Source organism: Capsicum annuum, unplaced genomic scaffold (genome assembly GCF_002878395.1).
Source record: "Capsicum annuum cultivar UCD-10X-F1 unplaced genomic scaffold, UCD10Xv1.1 ctg3001, whole genome shotgun sequence".
Lineage (NCBI taxonomy): Eukaryota > Viridiplantae > Streptophyta > Magnoliopsida > Solanales > Solanaceae > Capsicum > Capsicum annuum.
In genome coordinates, this window is record NW_025836542.1 from 1 (window position 1) to 27,798 (window position 27,798).

Genomic DNA, 27,798 nt, shown 5'->3' on the forward strand with positions numbered 1-27,798 from the left:
AAAAAATCAAAATCAAATAAATAACATAATTTTTTTAATAAAATCATTAAAAAATAATGATAAATAATCAATAACATTATTATCGGTATAATTTTTGTATACCCCTTAATTAAATTGTGATTTTTTACTTCATTAATTATAATAAAAAACATATTTATGCATGTGAGTCTCCTTAATATCTTAATCGAAGCACTAATTGAAAACTACAATTCGCACCAATAGTGCAGCCAAAAAAAATAAAAAAATAAAAATAAGAAGAAGAAAATATTTTTAATGGGTCTTATATTTGATTTTTTTGTTGAATCGTCTTTTACTATGATTTATATTAAAGTTTCACTGAGATTATAAATAACTAGTAAAAGAAAATAATTATGCACGTAACAAATGAGCTTGCAAGACAAGATGGATCACAAATTATCTAAATACAAGTTTACAAGAATGTGCCTGGATATGTCCTTATAATTAATTTATCAAGATATGTCAAAAAAATAATCTTTAGTTTGATGTAAATTGGAAAAAGTGGGGGTGGGGACCACGTGCAGAAAGCACAACGTAAGTTTTTACTAGTGTTAGTGACAAATCACTATTTTTTTATCTCGGCTTCCGTATAAAACATAATAATTTCTTATGTTTTATATATTTTTTTTAACAAAACGTAAGAAATTATTACGTTTTATAAATAAATATATAAAACGTAATAATTTTTTATATTTTTAAAAAAGTCAACTCCGTTAATTCACCGTTAAGAAAAAATTAAAAAACCTAATAAATTATTATGTTTAGCCTATTTTAGTAATTTTTAAATAGGTGGCCTATTTTAATTACTTTTCTTATTTTGTGGCTCATTTTGGTTCCGAGTTCGTTTATCCATCTTTTTCTTTTTAGTTATTACATTGGCTTTTTAAAAAATTGATTTGACTAATTTTTAATGTTAAATTAAATTAGATTAATTTGATATTTAAAATTAAATTTTAGATATAAAAAATATTATAATTTATAATTTTTTCTCTATCAATATGATGATAGACTATATTTTAATCTGTCGGCCAAAATTTATATCATATTCTAATTTTTAAAAAGAAAATCAGAACAACGAAAAAGTAACAGAGCAGAGAGTAAAAAGTGTACGAAGTATATTGTGAGTGATTTATGATTAAATCACGCGGCAGATGAAAATTTGCGCATTGCATTGCTTAAGTAAAATGCTAAACTTCTGAGCATTTGACGATCTCAAAGATTTCAATATCATTAGTGACTCATATCTTTGATATTTTGTTGAAGAGAAATTCAAGCAGTAAAATTATTCCACGCTTACAAACATCCAAATTTTGAAGTCATGAAATGTTGACTTTATATGGTCCCATTAATGAAAATATTTTGTGTGTCACTTCTAATGATGCATTTACTGAAAACAAGTATATGTTAGTTCTATAGATGAAGGCTTTCAATACCGTTAAGAAAAATTGATCACATAGAAATATTTTTGATGGCAAAGAGATCACTCTTCCTTGTTATAGGAATAACTTCCCCACTCTACAGAAATGTGAGGTTATGGGACATACAACGTGTTATAAATATAAAAATATTATGCTTCAGATTGATCTATTTCACCTCTTAGAAAGAAAAAAGACTCAATAAAAATACTTGAAAGACTAAGTGCCATTAGGGGTTTGGTTTGGTTATAAACCAAATCAAACCGTAAATTAAATTAAAGCGATTAAAACAAATCGATATTTGATTTGATTTGGTTTGATTTTAAATTTTAAAAATCGATAATATTTGACTTGATTATGATTCTACTTAGAAATGATAAAAAAAAAATGAATTGAAAAATTATATATATAAACGTTATAATTATTTGAATACACAATATTAGTTTTTCATAAATAATTATAAATATTTTATATCATTTAATCATTAATTTGATTTTAGTCTAGTAATTTCACATGCACTATAGTACATTTAAATCTCATTTCTTAAAAAATATGTCCAAACTCGGCAATCTAATCTAATTATCTAACTGTATATATGTGGTGTGGTGCATTGTATCGTTAGTTCTTAATTTTCTTTGCTAAGAAATGCATCTACTCTTCAATAACTTGCCCTTTTGATTTTTTAAGGATTGATCATTCTATTTAAAGATGTATATTGCTTCCATGGATGTTATACATGTGAACTGAAAGAATCTGTATATTTATGCAACTTGAACATGCTAAAACTTTGAAATATTGTTGAAAAATAATAGAAGTTCATCTTGTGATAGCAAGGAAAAAATTTATTGATTACAAACGTTCATTTGAAACAATTGTCTCATATCCCCTTATTTTACTATTATCAATTTATCAACTAATCATAAATAGAAAAATAAAACCAAATCGACAAGAACCAAACTTATGATTTTTTTATTTGATTTGATTTAATTTTAGAATTTTAAAAATTAATTTTATTAATATGATTATGATTTTAATCAAAAATTGATCTAAATCGAATCATGAACACCCTTAACTGTCATCTATCAAAGCCTTGTTTAATATGATCTCCTCGTTTTCAGAAAGAAAAATAACAATTTTTTTTTTGAAAAAAAAAAAATAAACATAGAACAATTGGTACCTAACTATCAAATGCTTTATTTTTTCCTTTTTATTTGGGTACTTCAGCAAATCTTCGACGTGCACCATAATTAAGGTATGTTCTCGGCAACATTCAATAAAGTCAAAAGTTTATAAATTGCACCAAAATTACTTTTCAAAACAGTTTGAACAAACAATAAAGCTTCTTAAAAGTTCAGTTGAATATAATAATAATGACAAATGAAATTACGACTTTGTCCTTGACTTTAGAATATAAGAACTTGTTTCTTTTGACTTCCATGCTTCCCCATTGCCTTCTCAAGAGCTTTATGAAAATCGTTGAAAGGTAGTAGCTCCATCCTGAATCAAAATGCACAATTAGTGGATCATAAATAAAATTTTATGAATTTTAAATTTTAGGGGTAAGTAATTGAGATATGATTTAGAAAATTTCTTAATTTTAGTGTAAGATTTGAATTTAAGCTATTAGGTTCGATAAGTAACTGAGTTGTGATTTATTTATTGTTTTAAAATTTTAATGTAAGATTTGAATTTAAATAGCTTTCTACCTCTGTCACAACAATAAAATGCACGACGATACATTAAAATTTCTATTATATGCAAAAATAAAGTGCAAGACGATACATTAAATTTTCTATTATATGCAAAGTTCGAAAAGGAATCCAAAATCATGCAGAGGGAATTACTACGACAATCTCACCTACCCTCGACCCAAAATCAACAAAAAAAAAAAAAGGACAAAAATCAACACAATAGTCAATATCTTACTATCCTTAATAATATTAATTTTTGTTGAAAATAATAAACCTCGATTGGTTAGCATAAAAAATCTAAATATGAAGATCTAAGTAAGTCAATATACATAATGTTTTATTGTTTAAATTTGTCCAACCTTGTGCTTTTTTTTATAAACATCTACTTACTTATTAAAGACATAAATGAAGGTATAATAATAATAAAAAAAGCTCTTCTCATAAATGTTAAGAAACGTGTAAAATAAAAATATGACAATTAAAATTGATCGAAAGAAGTATTATTTATAGTTTTCTTTTTGCACTTTAATCAAATACTTAATAACTTAAATCATAAGAATACTAATTTAAATTCATATTGATTTCCTTAAAATATATTAACGAATATTTCGCTAATTGAAATAATAAGGGAAGACTTATAAAAAAACAGTAATAAATGACTTCTTATGTTTCTAAAAATTCTGATACTTGAAATAGATTTAGGTACTTTTTTCATCAAATGAGCAAAAAATATATTTTGTGGAGTCCTTTTAGTTTTGCATTAGTCATATAATACATAAATATGTGTCTACAAATAGACACTTAAATTTATATAAAATTAAATAAGTAGACGCATATATTCTATGTGACATCTTATATAAGTAATTTGTGTTACGTGTATTATGTCACATAGGATGTATATATCTACTTATTCAACGTTATACTAATTTAAATGTCTACTTTCTGTATATTCAAAATTATAGATCATAAATGTAATCTGAACTCAAGTTAAATGAATGTGCTTGCATTATTTGCTTCATCTCCCAACAAACATTTCCGTACCCTTTATTTAATTCTCCATATTTGCTTCCATCTCCCAACAGACTTTTCCATACCCTTTATTTTGATTTTCCAAAAAGGGCATTGTCATACGCTAGGGTGTGTTTGGTATGATGGAAAATATTTTTCAGAAAATGTTTTTCGGTTTTTTCTTGTTTGGTTTCAACAAAAGTTTAGGAAAATATTTTTCAAGACAACTTATTTTTCACCATTTGATGGAAAATGACTTACCTCATGGGCCAAGAGAAGTCATTTTTCGAAAAATGATAAATGTGACTTATGACCTCATCCTCACCCCTCTTCCCACCCCAACAACACTTATATTTACATGACTCAAAAAATTTACATTTCTAAAAAATTTACATTACTCGAAAATATTTTTCACTGTGCTTTGCTTCAATTTTTTACTGTTTGAAATAAAAAATAATGAAGCCCGAATTTTTTCTATTTTCAATTCGTTGAATATATTGTTATTTTCATATGTATAGAAGAAGACTTACTTATGTTACTTTTGTTAATTACATATTTCATTTTGTTATCGATGTAACTTGTTTCACGGGGTTGAATAAATTTGTCGTTCTGTTATATTTCTATTAATTGTAGTATCTTGAGATTGTCCTAACAAAATGTTGAAAAATGTCTCCTATATTTATTAATTAATAGTTGCTTAAATTTAGTGATTGTAATATTTTAGTACTCGATATTGATATTATTTGTTATGCTTAAATTAGTTCTTACAAATTGTTGAGTTGCTAGAGACACTGATATACTAATTAATAGATAGTAGCATTTTCTAAAAAATATTTTTTCACTTATCAATCGAACACTAGAAAATATTTTTCTAAAAAATATCCTCTACTCACCAACCAAACATCATAAAATATTTTTTGAAAAATACTTTTCATTTACCAACCAAACATAAAAAAATAAGTAAAAAATCAATTTATTTTTGATGAAAACATTTTCCAAAAAAACATTTTCTATGGAAAATATTTCCATCATACCAAACATACCCAATTTGATTCTACAAAAAAGGCCTTGTCATACCCTTTATTTAATTCTCCAAAAATGGCATTGTTTCAAATATCCCATCTGAATATGACAGCTTTTAACGTTTTCCTTTTTGATACGTGTTCCAGCCAATTTAGGCTTGCTCAATTAATTTTATGAAAATTAGTTATGCGTCTAATCTACTGATAATAAATTTCAGATAATTCTGTTTATTAAAATTAAAATAAATATTTAAAAAGTATCTAATATATTATTTTTTTTTTTATCTATATTGAGATTTGAATATAAAATTTTATGGTTGGCATCATGGACGGAGCCATCTTAGATGCAGAAAATTATGAGATATATAAAAGTTAAATACTTTTTTTCTTTAAATTGGGGGTAGGGAAATGGGAATGCGGGAGAGAATTATAATGTGGGGGAATCGAAGAGGAGAGAATTATAATATGGGAAATCGAACCCTCACCAATAAAGTAAAAGTTCATGTAATTAATCAATTAATCTACTAAGATTTTTTTATAAAAGTTAAATATTAACTGTGCATTTAATTTTGCATATCATTAACATACTTTAAAAAAAAAAAAAAAAGAATTATACACCCATCGTCCAATTTTTAGCAAAGAACTTATCCACCTACCATAACATGTCAAAAAATGATTTTCACCTACCAAAACCCCTTCAGCCTTCCTTAGTTTAGTTTACTTTTTTTCAACTATTTTAGTACAGTATAAAGTCTACTTTTATAGCTTCACTGTCCAAACCGTCCTTTTATACGCATATGATAAAGCAAGAAATATTGCACTTAGATAGGCTGTCGCAATTTTATGATATAACTTGATTCAATATAAAATTTACGAAATAAGTCATATGTGTTTGTGTGACTTAAATCTTCTCATTAAGCGTAGAATTGATATTTTAAAGTCAAATTATTACAAAACAGAAATATATCAATCTTTTCGGTACTGACTAATAAAAAAAAAATTTGTGTCATATAAATTGGGTGGGAGTAACATCATCAGTTTAAAAATAAAGTGATCGAGATAAGTTAGGATAAAAAATAGGTCATAGCTTTGTTCAAATTTTATTTAGTTTTAATCCATTTGTTGTTGCTATAATATTTAAGTAGCTAATAAAAGTTATTTTTTTGTTCATTATAATTATACATAACATATTAGATAAAAAAATATTTTGGCAAGATTTTTCATGAGTTAACTTAAGATGTGTATATCGACGGAATATTTTGATGGACGGAATTCGACGATTCAATAAATTAACTAGTCCAGACTTGAACAAATTACGTTTTCATATGCTAATTTTATCACCGGAGTAAAGTAATAAAGAGAGAACATACTCATATTTCAATTTCCCAGCACGAACAAGGTCCAAGAGATAATCAATCCATTCCCTGTATTTAGTTTGGTCTAATTTCCACTCTTGCAGCCAGAATCCTTTCAATGTAATATCCTGCAACAAAATTTTCCAATAATAAATTTGACTCTTTTTCTCTATCCAATTAAGTGTATATATATAAAAATACAAGTAATTAGTGAGAAAAAAAAATTATAAGTAGCACTAATAGTGTTTGTTTTTGCAAAATAAAGAGAGTTTTTTTTTTTTTTTTTTCAAAAGGTATAGGAGCATTTTTCTTTTAAAACATAGCAAAATATGCTGTATTCGTGCAGATATAGTATCAGATTATAACAGTATGTGTGACCAATTGTGTATGTACATATTTTCAAAGTAGAAGTTGCATATATGTGTATGTATATGGACATCAACTATATGTGTGGTCAATTCGATCCAACGTATGTATTTTCAAATTATATGTGCAGAGACTGTCCAAGCTGTATTCAAAAGTGTATAAGTGTATGTTATATGTATGGCGGTCTTTGTGAAACAACGTCGATTTCCAATGGTCAAATGAAACACTGATGAACTGGTGAGGTTGGGTTGGACAGCGAAGACTAAGGTTTTTGGATACACAAGTATACATATAAGTGTATATATGCTATAAAATTGCATAATCTCATTGCGTTTTGTAATTTTAAAAGTACCACTATAAAAAGTATATAACAAAGTATAATTAGCTACATCACGTAATTTTTCTATAATTAAAATGATGGTTCAATAGTCCCAATTCATTCATCATTTTAAACTAACCTTGAATATGAAATTTGAAGTTGATACAGTAACAGGTTCTCTTGACATCCCTCCATATGTAACCATAGTACCACCTTGCCTGAAACCAACATGCAATTATTAATAATGATAAAGTTAATTATAATCACTTATCACTAATTGTAATTGAAGATTAAATTAAGAATAATAATTATTGTCTCACTTCAAGAATTTGATGACCAAAGTAGCACCATTGCCACCAACACAATTCAACCCCAAAATAGGTTGAGGTGTATCCCCCTACAACATAAAAAAAAATAAAAAAAAATAGAAGTTATAAGTAATTGCATATAGTCATTGAGTTTTATCCCGTAGGAAACAATCTCCCTACCTCATAGTGGTAAGGTTTGCGTACACTCTATCTTCTCCAGCCCTCATTTGTGAAATTTCAATGGATATAATTTTATATAATACAACGATAAAATAGTTGACCTCATTTGTGAAATTTCAATGGATATAATTTTATACAATATAACGATAAAATAGTTGTGTGCCCGGCATACATTCTACCATCCCAAAACCCCACTTTATATGATTAGACTAAATATGTTAATGTTGTACGCAACCAATATAACATTAAATCGATATATTATCGTTATAGTGGAGTGACTTGTAAAGAATGGATCTTGGGCCTAACTCAACCTCAAAAGCTAGCTCATGAGGGGAGGATAGCCCAAGTTTATATAACGAGACCAATTACCCATCTCTTTTCCGATGTGGGATGCGTAACATGACTTGATTGTCATATGGATAAAGTTAAATTACTTCAATGTGACAATATTTTTTATTACATTACTTCAATGTGACAAAAAAAAAAATATGTTTCACTATCATAGCAATATGAAAGTTCAGTTACTTTAATTTAACAAAAAATATATTTTTTAATTATAATTTACTATTATAGCGAATAAAATTCAATGAACATACCAGGAGAGCTTTGATATGTTTTACTGCATCCAACTCACTTTCAGTAAACACTTTATCAGCACCAAGTTTAATGAGCTTTTCTTTAACTTCATCAGATCCTGGATTATCTCTTATGATATTTATGCTATGAATTCCACGAACTCGAGCTAGCTGAATAACACATTGCCCCACCATGCTTGTAGCTCCATTTTGCACTATTGAGTCTCCTATATATATATATTTGAGGAATTAAACACACAAATTTGAGTTAAAATATATAATGGGAATTAAAGCAAGAAAGCACATCGTTTAGTAGCCGGTTATGAGAAATATTATTTATGTACTAGATCCTACATAAGTAATATCATGTTTGGTTGCTGGTTAAGATTATATATAAAATTAATGCGGTGTTTGATTTGTAATTTAGTGACCTGCACAAGTAATACATGTACAAGTCATGAGGGAGTATACATATATAATTTTATGTACGATAGGAGATGGAATAAATGCACATGAATAAGTAATACGTAGATAGATAATTAAACTTTGCATAAATAATACAGTATATTACAAATACCGGCATAACTCTAATCAAATGCGAAACAATGTGAGCAATAAGTAAATTTCCAAGAAAAGAAAAAGAAAATAACTGACCTGGTTTCGAAGTGACAAACTCATTGAGCATTCTCAAGGCACTGACTGGATTAACAGAAACAGTGGAAGCATATTCAATTGGGGTGCCTTTATCAATTTTGTGCCAAAAACTTTCTTTTTCTACCATATAGGTTTGCCATGCCCCTGAACAAAATATAATTAAGTTACAATGTTATTATTCTTATCAGGAGAGACAAATATTGTTGAGAAAAAGATGGTTTTTTTCGATTGAAATGAATATTCAATTTATGTAATATGAGAAAGATTTTTCATTTTTTAGCCGAAAAGATATGTGGTCATGAAAAAAGAATTAATTAAGACCCGTAATACAGAAGCGTAACCTTCGCTTAATACTAGATTTAGAGAATTGAAACATAATATCCGAAATTGCATTAATCGTGGAGATACGACCGGAGAAATTGTTCTATTTACAAACTTCACCTTCAAAAGCATAGATTTTTTAAAAAAATTTATTTTATATTGGTATTCTATCCGTGCTTAGTTGAGGAAGAGTTATGAGACATAGAACAAAAAAAATACGCCGATCAAGCATATTATGCGTAGTGATTCCTCCATTCACATAAATATTTAAAATTATTAATATTTTGTTAAGTAAGAATTATATTCTTTTGTATTGTTTGTATATAAAAGTTACTGTTACACGCTAATATAGCATAGACGGGACGCACTTAGTAGTTCTAATTAGAGTTAGACAAGAACAATAATAACATTAAACTTCAATCCTAAATAAGTCGATATAGGATATACGAAATTTCAATCACGTTATTATAATATTTCTATTTTTTATTTTTTATTCGATATCCAATATACCTTATGACAAAAAAACAACATAGAAGCAATATTTACCAGGAATATATGGTGCACGAATAACCAAATCACCAAGGGAAAAATCCTTAACTGCAGAACCCACGGAATGTATCACTCCCACCCCCTCCCCTCCACCCACTGCTGGTAGTGGTGGTCCATTTGGATATGCTCCTGTTATTCATCAAAATTTAAGAAAAAAACATAAAATACATACAAACAATGAATTAAATTAAGTTATATGTACGTACACCATAAAAATTATTTCCACATTCAAGTCATTTGAAAACAATAATAACATTCTCAGTTAAATTTTATGTCAAGTGAGATTTGAAGAGGATAAAATATATGCAGATCTTATCTCTATTCGCGAAGTTAGAGATCGTTTTAGAAAGACCCTCGCCCAAATATAACAAACCAAGGTAGATATGATAGGGAATAAAATGATAGTGAAGAAAACAATAGCAATAGCATAGTGTGATAACTGAAACATAGTAAACACATATGATAAAAGAAACCAAAAGCAATACACTACAAGAATAAGGTTATTAGTAGTATAGAGACAACACTCCACTACTTAATAGTTTTTTATCTTAATCTGCAACCTCCACACCCTCCTAGTAGTCAGTCTTTGTTCTTGAAAAGATTATAATAAACAATACACTACAAGAATAAGGCTATTTGTTGGACAGAGATCAACACTCCAGTACTAGTAGTTTTCTATCTTAATCTGGGACCTCGATATGCTTCTAGTAGTCGGTGTTTGCTCTTGAAAAAATTATAATAGATAATACTATACATAATAATGAGCTAGTTATGGGGTTCAGCCTCATCCTCCATGATGCATGAAATACAAGTCTACAATTATTGCATGCCCATATTTTTAATTTGTCAAGTTTACATTTATTGGTTAGGAAAAGCCAAGAAGAGATATTAGTAGGTTTTGATTTTGAATGACTTTGGACGTCACTAATGACATCGACATGGACATTTTTCGCCCATAAAAGGAGCTCATCAGCTCATTGGTCCATCACACCAAATAGAGAGCAAAAATGATATAGAAAGAACAGTGAAATATTTCACAGATTGTGATAAAAATAGTCTGTGAAGAAAAATTAGAGTGAGAGATATTTTAGTAATTGAAAGTCAAAAAAGGATTATTTCTTTTGAGTGTGTAGTAGTCACTTTGACTATTATACTTGCGATTACATTATGTAAAATTTCCTACTATAGTAATATCAGTTATTCCTCTTGGTCAATGATTTTTTTCATATTTAAAAGGTTTTTCACTTAAAATTCTTGGTGTCATTATTTTTTTATTTTATTTTTATTATTTTACTACAAATATTTTTATTGTTATCCTACATTTTTTCAACAATCTAGTATTAGAGCACATGATTTGCAGTATCTGTATTTTGGATGAAACGATAAAAGTCAACACAAGTAGAATGGTTACTTTGAATGACGTTAATTACACTATTTGGAAGGAAAAAATAAAAGATCTGTTCTATGTCAAGAATTTTCATCAACCGATCTTTGACACTATAAAACCTGAAAATAAAATCGATGAAGAAGTGGAACCTATTGCATAGAAAAGTTTGCAATTTTATAAATTAGACAGTGGATTGACGATAATATGTTGAACCATAATTCTGGGGAGACACATGTTCGTTATTTATGGGATCATCTTGAAAGCTTGTATGCTCGGAAGTTTGAAAATAATAGAAAGTTCTTGATAAAATAAATATTGGGGTTTAAATACCACAATGATTCTCTGGTGGCAAATCACATGAATAGCTTTTACAGATCATGAACCAGTTATTTGCTATGGGCATTAAGTTTGAATAAGAAATTTAAGGCTTGCTAATACTTAATTTCCTCTAGACTCTTGGAAACATTTAGAATTTCATTGTCAAATTCTTCTATCAATGACATAATATCTATGGATTTTGTCAAAAGCGACATTCTTATTAAAGAGATAAGATGAAAGTCTCACAATTCTTCTCTATCGGATGTTCTGGTAACTGGCCCTAGGGGAGAAGCAAGAATCGTGGTTGTTAAAATAGAAAACAGTATAAAAGTAAATCTAGAGGCAAATTTAAATACATTAAGTGTTATCATTATGGTTTAAAAGGACGTATACAGAAGTTTTATCAAAAGTTTAAGAAGGAGAACAAAGACAAGGAGAAAAAGAAAGAAGATAACAATAAAAATTGCATAACCACAGTCACCATCAAAGATCTTGTTACCGTCCTTGATGCGAATCTAATAAAAATTGCTTATGATGAATCAAGCTGGATTGTGGATTCTGGTGTCATATCTCACGTGACATCAAGGAAGGATTTTTTCTCATCTTATACTTCAAGTGACTTTAAAATCTTAAGTATGTGCAATGATACTTTATCTAAGGTGGCTGGTATTGATACAATTTGTTTGAAAACTAGTATTAGATCTAAACTATTTTTAAATAATATAAAAAAAATATTCGTTTGTACTTGATTTCTATTGGGGTACTGATGATGCGGGATATGTTAGAAACAAATACGCATTGGAATCCATTTTTGATCAGAAGTGATGTAAAAGCCAAGTTTTTTCTCAACTTCGGTACATGAAGGACGTTGTTGAGTGTCAACACTTTGCCTGGTGTCATCTTCAAGCAAATTTTTCCATTTCTTCAACCTTTGTTGTTGCGTAATTAGTCATATAAATCTTCTCATCTTAAGCCGGAGCATACGAAACAAACAACTCCTTGTTGGAACAGATATGTCGGGTTGCACCAAAATCAATTCACCATTCTCTAGGATTACCCACCAAGTTGTATTCTAAAAGCATGACACATGAATCATCCACTTTATTTTTAGATTCAACCATGTTGGCTTGATCCTTCTTCTTGCCTTTCTTAGGGACCCAACAATCTACGAACTTATGGCCAACCTTTCCATAATAAAAGCAATTCCCTTTGAATTTCTTCTTTGAAGAATTGCTTTGTTGTCCAGATGATTTCTTTCGTTTCTTTGAGTTGTTAGGGTCATCCTCCACAATGTTAGCTCCACTGATTGCAGAATTTTCTTTTGACCTCTGCTCAACTGCTTTGTTATCTTTTTTAATGCATTACCTCTCAATGAGGTCTTCCACTTACATCTCCTTCCTTTTATGCTTTAAGTAGTTTTTAAAATACTTTCACAAAGGTGGCAATTTTTCTATTATAACCACTATTTGGAAATTTTCATTCATAATCAAACCTACAACAAAGGTCATGTGATTATCAAGAACACATTTAACATGTTCAAAGAAGGTATTTACTATATCCATACCTTCTAATAGGAGATCATGGATGATTACTTACAATTCTTGCACTTGAGAGACGGCAGTTTTACTGTCAATCATCTTAAAATCAAGAAACTTTGCAACAAATAAGTTTTTAGTTCCTCCATCCTCAGTTATATACCTTCATTCCAAAGCATTCCACAACTCTTTCGAGTTATTCATACTGTTGTATATATTGTACAGGTCATCTTAGAGGCCACTCAATATAAAATTCTTGCACTAGAGTCTGAGTATTTCTATGCCTCCATTACAACAAATCGCTCCTTGTCTGGTGTCTTTTCAGACAATTCTAGAGCATTTTGAGAGATGAACCTTTAAAGATTTAGAGTCATCAAATAGAACATTTTTTGCTGCCAACGTTTAAATCTACACTCGAAAACTTTTTGAGTTTCTCCGCAGGTGCCATTTCAAGAGCAACACTTGTACGACTTATCATAGCAATAATTTTTATTGTTGCACTTTCCATTCCATCATTTGCATGACTTTTAGCATTCATTTTGTTGTCACCAAAAGAAAACCAACTTAGTATGCCAGAATACTAATTATAAAGTTTTAGAAACTTTAAACACCAACTTGTTTCTAGTTGAACGATAAAGTTTTTATGTTTTTTCAATCATCAATCGAATGAACTCTAACTGGTGATGAAGTTCTTATATCTTCAAATCACTATTAAGTTCAAACAGAGTAGAGAGTAATAAGTTTTAATCTCCAGAAATTAAATAGTACAGATTAGTATAAATTCTTTAATATTATTATTTTGCGGGTATAAAATCTATATGTTTTCAATACAAATTTCAACACCAAGTTCAAGAACAATCTTTCAAGAACTTCAATGAAGTTCAACACTTTAAAACACAAGTTCAAATGACTATTAAAATGAAATATCAAAGTGAAGTGTTTATCAACTTTTTAAGAAATAAAGATGAAGCAGAATTTTAGAACCAAGTTCACCGACTTCACTGTGTGTCCTTAAGAAATTTATTTTCCTCAAGTACTCGAGGTTATGAAATCTTTTCTCCCAGGATAAAATGGTTCACTTTTTGAAAGTAGTGGTACCTCAAACTTTCAGAAACTTCGAATGAGTTCAACGATTTGAAGATCACATGAGAGTTTTAGAAGAAAAAGAAGATTGTTTTCAACTCAAAAATCATACCTATACCTGAGGAAAAGTTCAGGTATTTATAGTCATTGAGTGTCTTTTCAAAAAGAAAATAATAGTTCATGAAAAGATACTTTTCTGAAAAGGTAGCAGCTACCTGCGCCCGGCTCGTACTGGACCTGTGGCCGCAGGTCGCATTTAGTTTATTCCATTGACTTCTGTGCTGGACCTACGCCAGACAGAGCCAGCCTATGCCAGGTATGCACCCATGCTGAGCGCACAAGTCACACCTTTTTCAAAATAGTTTATCTTTTCCTCGAAGGGTTGCGTCTCTTCGAGGTGCGTTGCGTATGCACTAGCATTGCATTCGAAATGCGTCCGCAAATAGAGAAAAATATTTTCATTAGATTTTTTTGGATTAATCTTTCATTTGTTTTTAAGTTTCAAATAAATTTTGTCCAAAAAATTAATCATTTGACGTATCCAAATTCAAATTCAAATACGATGCCAAAGTAGAGCCGAGCAAGTGATGCCGCCGCCGCCGCGAGGCATCTCTTTCTGATTGCCTCACTATTCACTTGGAAGAGTTTTTCTCAATAAAAATACAAGAAAGTTCCTTTCTCCTACCAATGTGGGAGAACTTGACTTTCTTAAGTGAAACTCCACTTTTCCTCAAATTTGTTCTCTTCATTTTTCATTCACACATCAACTTAAAACTCAACTAAAATTACTGTTAGATTTCAAAAGTGCTAATTAGAAAAATGTGAGCATTGCTTAGCTAAAAAATAAAATAGAGTTTCTTTCAAGTCTCATCCTCCTTCAAGGAAGATAGAGTTGCTTGAGCTAGTGCATTCAAATTTATGCAATCCAATAAATACAAGGACTTTGGGTGGTGCACTTTACTTTGTCACTTTTTGTGATGATTGCACAAGAAAACTTTGGGTCTATGTTTTAAACACTAAAGACCAAGTGTTGGGTGTCTTTAAGCAGTTTCAAGCTTCCATTAAAAGAAAAATGGGGAAGAAGCTGAAGTGTATTCGTACTAAAAATGATGTTAAATATTGTGGAATCTCTAGTGAATACTGCAAGCAATAAGGTATCAAACACCAGAAGACTCCTCCTAAGTCTTCTCAGCTAAATAGTTTGGCAGAGAGAATGAATGGGACCTAGATGGAAAGAATCAGATATTTGCTTTTTGAAGCAAAATTGCCAAACTTCTTTTGGGGTAAGGCTTTATTGACCACTGCACATGTTATTAATTAGTCTCCTGCTATTTTTTTGCAAAGTGATATTCCAAATAGAGTTTGGCATAGAAAGGATGTTTCCTATGACCCTCTGAGAGTATTTGGCTGCAAAGCTTTTGTATATGTGCCCAAAAAATGAGATATCAAAGTTAGATGCCAAGACAGGGCAGTATATCTTCATTAGTTATGGCCTTAATGAGTTTGGTTACAGGATATATGATCCAGTTGAGATGAAGTTTGTAAGAAGTCGTGATATTGTCTTCCTGAAGAATCAAACCATTAAAGATACTGACAAAGCAAAAAAGCTAGAACCTTCAAGTTCTGATGGTGTAGTTAATCAAGCTTCTCATATGGGTGTGCATGTTGTTGGTGGGATTGATAACCATGATGATGCCCAAAATTATATTTCAAATCAGCATGTTAATGTTGATAATAACAACAAAGTTGTTGTTAATGATGCTCTTGTTCGTGAAGTTATGGACGAGTCAAATATTCCACTTAGAAGTTCTATAAGACAACAAATTTCTCCTTCTTCTTATTCTTCTAATGAGTATGTATTACTCACTGACGAGGAGAACCTGAATATTATGAGGAGGCCATGGAAGATAAATATGAGGATCAATGGGTTGAAGCCATACAAGATGAAATGAAATTTATACATGAGAACCATACTTATGAGTTGGTGAAATTGCCTAAGGGCATGAAAACTTTGAAGAATAAGTGGGTGTTCAAAGTAAAATTTAAAGAACACAGCTTGAAGCCCAAATACAAAACCAACTTGTTGTCAAAGGATTTGGTTAAAGAAAGGGTATTGACTTTGACGAAATATTTCTCCTATCACTAAAATGACCTCTATTCGTACAATTCTTGGTTTAACTGCTTGTCTTGATTTAGAGATTGAGAAGATGTATGTGAAAATAACTTTTCTTCACGGTGACCTCGAAAAGGAGATCTATATGTAACGACCAGAAGGCTTTAAGGTAAAACGCAAGGAGAATCATGTGTGCAAACTTAAGAAGAGTCTTTATGGCTTGAAGCAAGCTCCTAAACAGTGGTATAAGAAGTTTGAATCTATTATGGGGACCAAGACTATAGGAAGACTTCTTCAAATTATTGTATTTGCACAAAGTTTTTCTAATGATAATTTTATAATCCTCTTTATATATGTGGATAATATGTTGATTGTGGGCAAGAGTGCTTCCAGGATTAATGAGTTAAAGAATTAGTTATGCAAATCTTTTGCTATGAAAGACTTGGATGATGTTATGCAGATTTTGGACATGAGGATTACTCGCTCAAAGATAAAAGGAAGCTCTACTTATCACGGGAGAAGCACATTGAACGTGTACTGGAACGCTTCAGTACGAAGAATGCTAATATTGTAACCTACCCCTTACTAGTCATATGAAGTTGAGCAAGAAAATATGTCCTACAACAAAGGAGAAAAATGAGAGAATAACCAAAATTTTGTATTCCTCCGTTATTGAAATTTTAATGTATGCAATGGTGTGTACCAGACTTGATATTGCTCAAGTAGTTGGTGTTGTCAGCAGGTTTGTTGAAAATCCAAGAAAAGAACAATGAGAAATAGTCAAATGGATATCGAGGTACCTAAGTGGCACCTCAGGCGATTGTTTGTATTTTAGAGGATCGAATCCAATCTTGAAGGGATATACAGATGTTAATATGACAGGTGACCTTGATAATAGAAAATTCAGTATTAAATTTTTATTTACATTTTCAAGGAGAGCTATATCATGACAGTCGAAGTTGCAGAAGTGTGTTACATAATCTACGACTGAAGTTGAGTATATTGCGACTACTAAAGTTGATAAGAAAATGATATGGCTCAAAGGGTTTCTTCAAGAACTTAGTTTGCACCAAATGGAGTTTGTCTATTGTGACAGTCAAAGTACAATAGACTTGAGCAAGAACTCCATATACCATGCAAGAATTAAAAACATTAATGTGAGGTAGCATTGAATTTGTGATCAAGTGGAGAACGAATCATTCCATGTCAAGAAGATTCACACGAGTAAAAATCCTGCAGATATGCTGACGAAGATGGTACCAAAAGATAAGTTCAAAATTTGCAAAAAACTTATCGGCATGAGCTCTCTTTAAGAAGACAGGGATACATTGTTCAGATGCATGGGACTGAAGGAGGAGATTCGTAGGGTCCATCCCCATCCTCTATGATGCAGAAAATACAAGTCTATAATTATTGCATGCTCATATCCTTAATTTGTCAAACTTATAGTTATTCACTAAGAAAAAGTCAAGAAAAGGTATCAGTAGATTTGGTTTTCAATGATTTTTTGATGTCATTGATGACATTGACGTGGACAATTTTTTTCCTATAAAAGGAGCTCATCAGCTCGTTGGTTCAACACTCCAAACAAAGATAACAAAAACAATATAGAGAGCAGTGTAATATTTCATAGATTGTGATAAAAATAGTCTATGAAGAAAAAATTAGAGTGAACGATATTTTAGAAAGATAGGAGTCAAATGAGGGCTATTTCTTTTGAGTGTGTAATAGTCTCTTTGAATATTATACTTGTGGCTATACTGTGTAAAATTTCTTATTATAGTAATATCAGTTGTTTCTCTTGATCCGTGATTTTTTTTCTTATTTAAAAGAATTTTCACGTAAAATTCTTGTGTCATTATTTTTCACTTTATTTTTATTATTTTATTGCAAATATTTTTGTTGTTATTCCGCATTTACCCAACACTAGTAAGAGATATACTAAGAAGAGTGTATGTCCTAATTAAGTGTATGCTCGAGATTGATATGGCGAAAACCTATTGTTGGGTTAATTTTCGTAAAACATGTCAAAGCGAGATGTCTTTCAGAAATTTGGGGTGCCACTTAGCACAAGAGAGACTCAATTATTTAGGGTATGTTTGGTATGAAGGAAAACATTTTTTGAAAAATGTTTTTCAATTTTCTTATGTTTGGTTGGCTCAAAGGTTTTGGAAAATGTTTTCCAAATCAACTTATTTTTCTCAAATCTAAGGAAAATGACTTTCCTTCAAATAATAAGGAAAACATTTTTCAAAACTCTCTTCCAACCTCACTCTTAAGTTGAAATATTCATACAACTCTCAAAATCCCAATCCCTACTCCGACCCCCAATCCCCTAACCCCCTATAAAAAAAATCAATTTTTTTTCTTGCCTCACCCCCTTCGCAAAACTCAAACCCCTAACTACTCCCACCCACCCCCCTCCCCAAACCCCCACCCTTTCCAAAAAAAATATTTAATTTTTTAAAAAAAATTCAAACCTTTTCTTGCCCTCCCTCCTACCATACCCTAACCCCTCCATAAAAAATTAAATTTTTTAAATTTATTTTTTCAAAAAATTTTAAAATTTTTTTACCCCACCCTCACTCCCCTACCCCGACCCCCACCCCCTTCCACCTCCCTATTCAAAAAAACTATTTCAATTTTTTACCCGACATTCAAACTCCTACTCCCTTCAAAAAAAATATTTAATTTTTTTACAAAAAATTCAAACTTTTTTCTTTCCCTCCGCTATCCGATCCCACTCCCCCCACCCCTACCAACCTCCCCCTTTTAAAAAATAGTTTTTTCTTACCCCCTACCCTGACCTCCACCCCTACTAGCCCCTCCCTAAAAAAAAGAGAATTAAAAAAAAATCAAAAAAAATATTCTTACCCTGCCCTTACTACCTATTTTGACAACTTCAACCCCCACCTACCAACACCCTCCCAAAAAAAAAAAAATATATATTTTTTTTTTAATTCATAACTTTTTTCTTTTCCACCTTTGTTATCCTATTCGTTCTCATTGTTTTTGTTAAATATATACAAATACTTTTAGAAAATATATACTTACCCAATTTGCATAACAAACACAAGAATATACGTAAAAATAACTTATTTTTCTAGAAAACGTTTTTCCTCCTTCATATCGAACACACCCTAAAAGAAAAAATTTCAAGGTCAAAATTTTTTATCTAAAATGTAGTTTTATTATTTAGCTAAACACTAAAATGTATTTTTGGAAAAATATTTTTTCATACACCAACCAAACACTAGAAAACATTTTTCAAAAAATATTTTTCATCCACCAACCAAACATAAGAAAACAAGTAAGAAACCAACTTATTTTCCAGGAAAACATTTTCTAGAAAAATATTTTTCATGGAAAACATTTTTCCTTCGTATCAAACACATCCTTAATGCCAACTTCTGCTGGATAAAATGTTGGGGAAAATCCCATTTTGAACTGTAAAATATTTGTCATACTGTGCTCGATTATAACTTATCAAGAGTGTGTTATTTGCTATCTGCCAAGAAAAAGAAAAATATACTCAAAACAACTGAAGCCATTTGTAGAAAGTATCTTTTGTCCTTTAATATGTACTAAATGTAGCTTAAGAGAAACTGTCTCCCAAAAAGCTATTGGTGGGCTCAATCTTCCTGACCTAACTGTTTGAAACAAAATAATTGTGTGTCAACTTTTGTGAAATTTTTGTAACAAGAAAATAAATTGTGAGTTCAATGGATACATACATATTATAGTAAAAAATATGAAAAAATCCTTTTGGCCATAAAAAATTGACTTAAATTTGGCCACAATAGTAAAATGATATGTTCACACTATAAACTACTAGTTAGTTTTTAAATATTTTTGCCCCTTTCTTTTTAAATTTAAATTTTTAAGACTATTTTATTTATTAGCATTTCCCAATACATTGAAAACTATTTCAATACATGGGAATGGACAATTTATGCATTATATTTTTAATTATTTAATTTTTTAGTTAACAATTACATAATTAAATAATTGTCAAATATAGTAGTGTGTAATTAAGAAAATAAAAATTAATCAATACAAATTTATCTATTAGTCGTTAATTTACAATTTGTAAAATAAATATATGAGATCCTTGTAAACATTCTTTTTTATCACTCTAAGTGTAAATATACATATGAGATTATTTAACGCAATGGAAAATCTAGAGTCGATTGAAGTTATATATTTGGTACAAGTCAATCATTTTAGCCAAGCTTCTTAACTTTGTGTTAAGAAACTTCACATATACATATGAGATTATTTTTCGATTGAAGTTTTATCATGCTAGTTTAAATTTACGACTTTTTGAATGAATATGAAAATTAGTGTATGAATGTAGAGTTTTAATAATAAAATATTTTGACATGCTTAAAATTTTGTTACTTTACATTTTTTTATAGATAGATATACTAACAAAATACGTCGTAACTAAATATAAAAAATTATTTCGCTAAAAAATTTAACAATAATTTTTTGTTTTCATAGTATTCGTAGAAATAGATGTGGCTAAAATTTATTTATCATTTTTTCATGGACTATGATTCAGAATTTATACTCATTGCTATGAAATCTATTATGTTGTAGATTGTAATTATAACGGAATATTTATTTTACAATAAATATTCTTCAACTGTACTAGTAAAGTTCGGTAAGATCGAGTCAAATCAAATGATTAACACGTTTAATTATCTTAGCTCAATAGTGTTCATTTTATAATAAAAGTTATTCAATCACTATATAGATAAAATATCTCGCTCTTAAATGTGATCTTTTTTAACTTTTAGTGTTGCTACAATAAATTTCTACTCATGATAAAAAGTAATTATTAGCTATAAAATTTTATCAAAAATCATTCACCATAACAATTACTTATGGAATTGAAGTAAAATTATTTAGAACTTGAAACAAAAATACTTATTTAGTTACATTATTTTGCTTGGGGTAATATACTATACCTAAAATGTTTGTATTGTTGTTGTAATTTTACTATGACAAAAACATGTCAAGTTATACTTATGCGAGAGCATCCTTTTACTGATAAAGAATAAGAGTAGATTTCACTTTCAAACAGTTAATGATTAATATGTGTAATTTTTTTATACTACTTTTATTCATCTTATGTCTTTTTTAAAAAAAAAATATTATGAAATAGAACCAAAATTTTTGATGAGTAATTAATTCTCATTTTATTTTCATAATTTTTTAAAAAATAATTGAGGTATGAAAAATTGTGGAACTACACTAAGCATGTTGTAGGTGAAAATTAAAAGAATTAAAAAATTGAATAACTGAAATCAAAGCAAGTATAATATTGTTTATCCCCAACAAGTTGTGTTAAGAGGTAAAACATTAGAGATATTTCTAATATTATCCTGAATCTATATTTATAATATATTAAAAGTGCGAAGTGTCTTATAAATATTGTTTGAATTTTTTGTCTTTCATTAAAAGTCTTTGCTTTAGACAAATTCTTCTTTTCATTATTTTTTTCTAATACTTAAGAGTTGAATTAATTAAATATATATATGATAAAATATTTCCTTATATAGAAGTCATCAGAATTAATGACAACTAATATTAATTTAAGAATTCTAAATCAACTAAATTTGGTTTTCAAAAGATTTTTAAAAATCTAGAAATAAATATAAAAACTTCAGAATAAAAAAAAATTAAGAAGTACCAAAATTTTAAAAGTTTATGTACGCAATAAGAATATAATCAATGATTTGTAAAGATTTTGCTTTAAAAATAAGGAAAGATTTTAAATATAGAAAAAAAAGAAAAATAATCATACGACAAATATGGTTCAAATTGATACGTCTCTTTTACCCTTTGACAGCAAGGGAATAGGTATTGCGTAAAAAACGTAAAAGTGATGGTCTATCAATCATTTGAAACTTCGGGTGGTAAAATATCTATATGCCTATACTAAAATATATGTTTATATTTACATTATTATCTTAAAGTATGAAGTATCTTTGAAAAATGATTTGAATTTTTACACTTTATTAAAAATCCCACAATAGATAAAACTATTTAATTTTAAATAAACAAATGTTACATGTGCAAGACACGTGCGGTTACACTAGTGTAATTAATTTATTTTGAACCTCTGTTATATATTTTCGATATGATTTAGCAAAATTCAGATGAAATTTACTTTTTAATTAACTTGATATTATTTATTTTCTTTCTTTTTATGTATCGATATTAACTTCTTGTAGTTTTATGTAATTGCTCGTATTTTTATTTTTTTTATTCATGTAGCAAAACTGATTAACTGCAATACTATTTTAATTTTTGAATTAAAATAGAATTACATTGTTGAATGAGATTATAGACTCATATTTTTTTATCTTTTGAATTATATTTAATTAAGTTATGTGAAAATTTATTGAATAATATGTATTAATTATTTTTAAAATTATTTACAAATATATATTTATTTATATACTTTTAATAAATAATAAATGTATCTTAAATTCATTAATTATTTTTGTATAAATCAATTTTAGTTGTTCAATAAGTTTAGGGAATAGGAAAAAGTTACTACATCTATTAAGAAGATTCGGAGGGAATTTATTTGAGAAAACATGGTAAAATCTAAAACAAGGCTATGAAAGTCTTTTCACAATTGTGACCAAATTTTAACCAAAAAATTATGGTCATTTAGCACTTTTCAAAAAATCTAGTGTAAAATATCAAGTATAAATAACATAAATATCAACTCTTTCGAAAGTAATTACACTCTCTCCCACTTTTTTAATTACTTTACTCTCTCTCCCTATTAATATAAGAAACATAGCCGACATATATAGAACATTCTGTGTATGTTGAAATTTTTATAATATATTTAGAAAGTTTAAATTTTTTGTAATATTGAAAATATAAGTTGTGTATTTATGTAATTTTTAGAAATATCAAATCAAGCCAAACATCATGGGCGATTCAAAAGATACTTTAATTTCTCCGAGCAAATATCTAGAGAAGCTGGCTGTAGTCACGAGGTTGTGAAACTATTGGAATTTCGAAACTCTCTATTAAGTTACTTTCTCCATTCGATTTTACTCGACACATTTTAACTTGACATATTTATTAACAAAAATAGTTAATAATATGACTATTTTATGGAGAAAAAATGTAGATAGTAATTATTAGATAGGAAATTACAATTTATAGCATAACTTTTATTTTTTTAAGTTATAGTAAATCTTATAAAAAAACAAAAAAAAAAAATATTTTTTCTTTTTTTTTAAATATATAAAATTAATTATTGAAAAGTAAAATAAAGATTTAATACAATTAAAATACAATAATCCTTCCTTAAATATAGTTATCCTTAATTAGTGATATCAATCCACCCCAAATCTCTCTAACCGTTTTTCTTTTCTCCTATTTTAATGCCTCCATTAAGAGTTTCCATCTTCATACACTACCTTCTTTTTGTACACCATTTAGTTGTTCCAGTCACAAATTGGTACCACCTAAATTTATACACTATCTTCTTTATGAATTTTGATTGCAACGAACCACTACAAACACTCAACATCGGCTACCAATTGTCAAATTAAGACCTTTCAACTGGTAAAGATTCTCCACAGAAGTATGGTTATTGCTCCCTTGGGGACTGGTCCATAAATTGGTATCAGCTAAATTTAATATCTCAATCCATAAGTATCAATTTATATATCCATTTCATACAAATGTGACATGTAAGAAAACACTTTATAAACTGATTGCATTCAATTTATAATCTTAAGTATATCTTCTTAATTGAATATCACAATCACATTATACCCATTCCATATAAATATAGCATGTAAGAAACTATTTTATAAACCTTGAATGTAATATTGATATTATACAGGTTTCATACATGAAATAATTCAAAAAATACAAGTTTTTATATTTATTTCATACACTAAAATAAATAATAACGTATAATATTTGATGAAAGTCGATTTCTATACCAACTTCTGCAATCATTATAATTATTTCATACTGATTTTATATAGAATTCATACACAAAACAGTTTAATAAGTATATACAAGATAATTTTCACTATATTATTCTTATGAAAGATTACGATCTATATTTAAATCCTTATTTATATTGTTACCAACACAAACTGATTGTTCAATATTTTTTCTCTAATATCCAGTGACATATCTTTTATTGTTATATACAACAAGTATTTAATAAAGAAATTGACAATACTCCTTATATCATATTATTTTTAAAGAACAAAAGGAAAAATAGAAGAAAGAGAATTTCTGATGAAGAAGAACATATCATTGGTTGAATAATGATTCACAATGGAACAAATCGTTGGTTGAATATTCTAGGACTTCTACGCGAAGGAGTAGAATCGAATTTTGGTTTAGACATGATTCACAATGGAGAATGAAAAAACAAATATATCAATTTTGTGTTTTTCGGAAAGAAGATGAATGTTATCTTAGCCCCACTTTTTTTCAATCTTATATTGTCAAGGGAAGAATATGAATATTATATGAGTAAGTTAATGGAATCAGAATTTTCTATAAATTTTTGAAAGGCTGAGTATTAGAATGGAGAAAGAGAATATATATTTACCATAATTATCAATACACAATTTAAGGGAATATTGATTACAACCCTATAAATTTGGAACTGATTTTAAATTATATAACTAAAAATGAATTTTGAAAATATAATTAAAATAATATATTTTTTAATAAATTGCTATCAATGCAATTATCTAAAAGTGTTGCTAAAATTTGTTATTTTAGATCTAATAATACTATAGGAGATAATTTTCTCCTATTTTATCATAGTATCCTAATTAAATAATGTTTACATTATGTTTTTGAAATTAATTTGAAGAAAAAATAATTAATGCTAAGGGTAAAATAGGAGAAAAGAAGTTGTATTTTCTTGACATATCAAAAATGATAAGTAAAATAAAATCTAATTAAAAAAATTAGTGAGAAGTAAAAGTAGAATGATATTGCAATAATAATGAAAGTGCAAAATGGATCTGCCAGAACAGAGGGAGTATATGTTGAGACAAGAAAATTTAAAGGTAGAATGGAGAAGGCTGACATGCAATAATAATGAAAGTGCAAAATGGATCTTCATATTGCAACTTGCAATTGTGAAAGATTGTTCATCAAAGATAGGCCTATCAATCACAATAGGGGGTTTTGTACGGTCTGGTAAAACCGAACTAATCGATAAATTGAATGGATAATAATGTTATTGGATTATTGGTATTGGGTTATTGACTTAATGGTTTTTTATTGGTTTTATAAAATATTTTATTGGGTAAATGGTTCGACTTTGATTTTAACTTATTGGGTTATCAGTTAAACTGATAACTCAATAAAAATACACTAAGTTATTATTTTATCCCTATTTATGTCATATACATAAATATCTATATTACTTCTCTCTCTCTATATATTTATACATTATTTATTCACAATTCAGGGCAACAAAGGAACAATATAAAGCTCGAGTATTATCGTATTAGAAAGTTTGAAGCATTTAGTAGCTTCCAACAATTAAGATTTAGTTTTTTTCCGAACTAACATTTAGTTCAAGTTTGAAGATTTTTGTAAACTAAAATGCATTGCGTAGGATTTTGGCGGTAACTGAGATTTCGTTTTTTTATGTTAGTTGTTACTATTTCTATTTTATGAGTATTTTCTTATTGGTTAAACCGAAAACCGAACCGTTAAGGACCAAAAATCGATAAACCGAAACCGATAAGAAAATATCTTATTGATTGGTTATTGGTTTTACATATTTAAAAAACTAAAAATCGATAAACCGAACCAATAACACATAAAACCGAACTAAACCGACCGATGCACATCCCTAGAGTTATGAATAATATAATGTGTCTTTTGGATGATGAAAGACATGACCACTTGTTTTCCAAATTGATGTACTGATGATATTAAAAGAAATATATATTATCAATATATACAACTTAATTCATGTAGAAAAATAGCTAATTTTGGTAAATACCAAAGATTTTAATGAGCAAAACAGTTGAAACAACAAAAATACTACAAAAGAACTGACCACCCAACTTCCCCACACAGACAAATGTCTGTCATGGGAAGTGGTCCAACTAAAGTGAACAAATAACTTCACATATTTTTTTTATGCCTTTCCCTTCGTAACATTATGAAACTATTCTTATGTTTTAAATTTTATTTTTGTAAGTTCGACATGATTTTCAATGTGTAAACGGCAGCTCGATGCCTCAAAACTCCCCCTATGTGCGGTCTGGTCTGAGAAAGGATCGAACTATAAAGATTTATATAAGCAGTGTTATCCTTTGCTTCTACAATAGACTATTTCTACGGCTTAAACTCATGAACCAAACCACATGAACAACTTTACTAGTTACTTCAACGCTCCCACTTTTTTTAATCAGAACCGCAACATGATTTTTTACATATGCATGCTTTGATTGTTAGGCAATTAAATCATACCTTCAATTCTATTCATATCAGCAGGGTTTATTGGAGCAGCCAGCATTTTAACGCACACATCATTCTCACTGATCTCCATAGGTGGAATTTCAGTCAGTCTGCATTTTTTTTATACAATAAAATTTAAACTTTTATACAATAATAGTATAATAAATATCTTTAAAAATATACAGTCGAACACATTATGTTGTACCACTAGAAGAATATCTTTAGTTTTTATCCACATAGCCTTTTTTTAATCTGCAACCTGGTATGTACGATACTATACAGTTATTATAAATAATGGATCAATCTTGTACAAAAATGGATTATAATATATAAATTTTGCTTACATACATTTTTACTGTTTGACCGTATTATACAAAACTCCACAAATATGATATTATTTGATATCGGCTCCTTGAATTTCAACCCACGAAATTTCATTCGGAATTGGTCAAAAACATCATCAAAATGTACAAATTTTTATCAAATAAGTTCAAATTTAACCACATCTTCAAAATGAATCCCTAACGAACCTAAATTGTTAATTTGTCAAAAATATTAACAAATCACCAAATTCATTGGTGAGTGATCAAATTTTTAGGTTTAAAGGTTTCACTATAGATCATCTATTAATGTTTGGATTGGTGATCGTAAACATTAATATCAATTTAGATAAGTTTTTAAGCATAAAAAATAAAATAATAATTTCAAATTATATATAAAATAAATTAAAAAGGGTAAGATCTGAAATATATGATGACTTTTTATTATAAATTTGAGCCCGTAAAAATCTCGAGTACGTGCATAATTGCTTCTGACCTGATGACGGTGTCAACGGGGCCGTATATATTGTATACGGCCGCCATAGACGGCGGAGACATGGTGGCTGCCGGCAAATGTGATTTCTGTGACAACATATATCCCCCTCTTTCTCAAGTCTCAACTGATTAAAATTGGGTCAATGCTTTTGCTCCCTAAATAGTTATTGACTAATAAAAAAGAAATTAATTGGCAAAGATTATTTTCAATTATGAAACTTTACGCATTAAACCTGATTGGAAAATAATTAGATGAGTTGTTTGAATGAATT

At 28.7% G+C, this 27,798-nt stretch overlaps 1 protein-coding gene across 1 annotated transcript; it reads right to left on the reverse strand.

Annotated features, from left to right (window-relative positions):
- Positions 1–2,736: 2,736 nt before the first annotated feature.
- Positions 2,737–27,798, reverse strand: LOC107846861 (enoyl-[acyl-carrier-protein] reductase, mitochondrial-like). The gene is made up of 9 exons (XM_016691131.2): positions 27,528–27,798; positions 26,724–26,821; positions 9,779–9,910; positions 8,912–9,055; positions 8,279–8,484; positions 7,515–7,591; positions 7,334–7,412; positions 6,525–6,637; positions 2,737–2,930 (listed from the first exon to the last, which is right to left on the reverse strand). The coding sequence occupies exons 1-9, from the start codon at positions 27,623–27,625 to the stop codon at positions 2,837–2,839; spliced, it is 1,041 nt and encodes a 346-aa protein (XP_016546617.2). The 5' UTR covers positions 27,626–27,798; the 3' UTR covers positions 2,737–2,836.

Coding starts and splice junctions, on each gene's coding strand:
- LOC107846861 (XM_016691131.2), bottom strand. CDS start 27,625: ATGTTGTCACAGAAATCACATTTGCCGGCAGCCACCATGTCTCCGCCG. Junction 9,911..26,723: donor TGATATGAATAGAATTGAAG/GTATGATTTAAT, acceptor GATGAATAACAG/GAGCATATCCAAATGGACCA. Junction 2,931..6,524: donor GCTGGGAAATTGAAATATGA/GTATGTTCTCTC, acceptor ATTTTGATTCAG/GATGGAGCTACTACCTTTCA.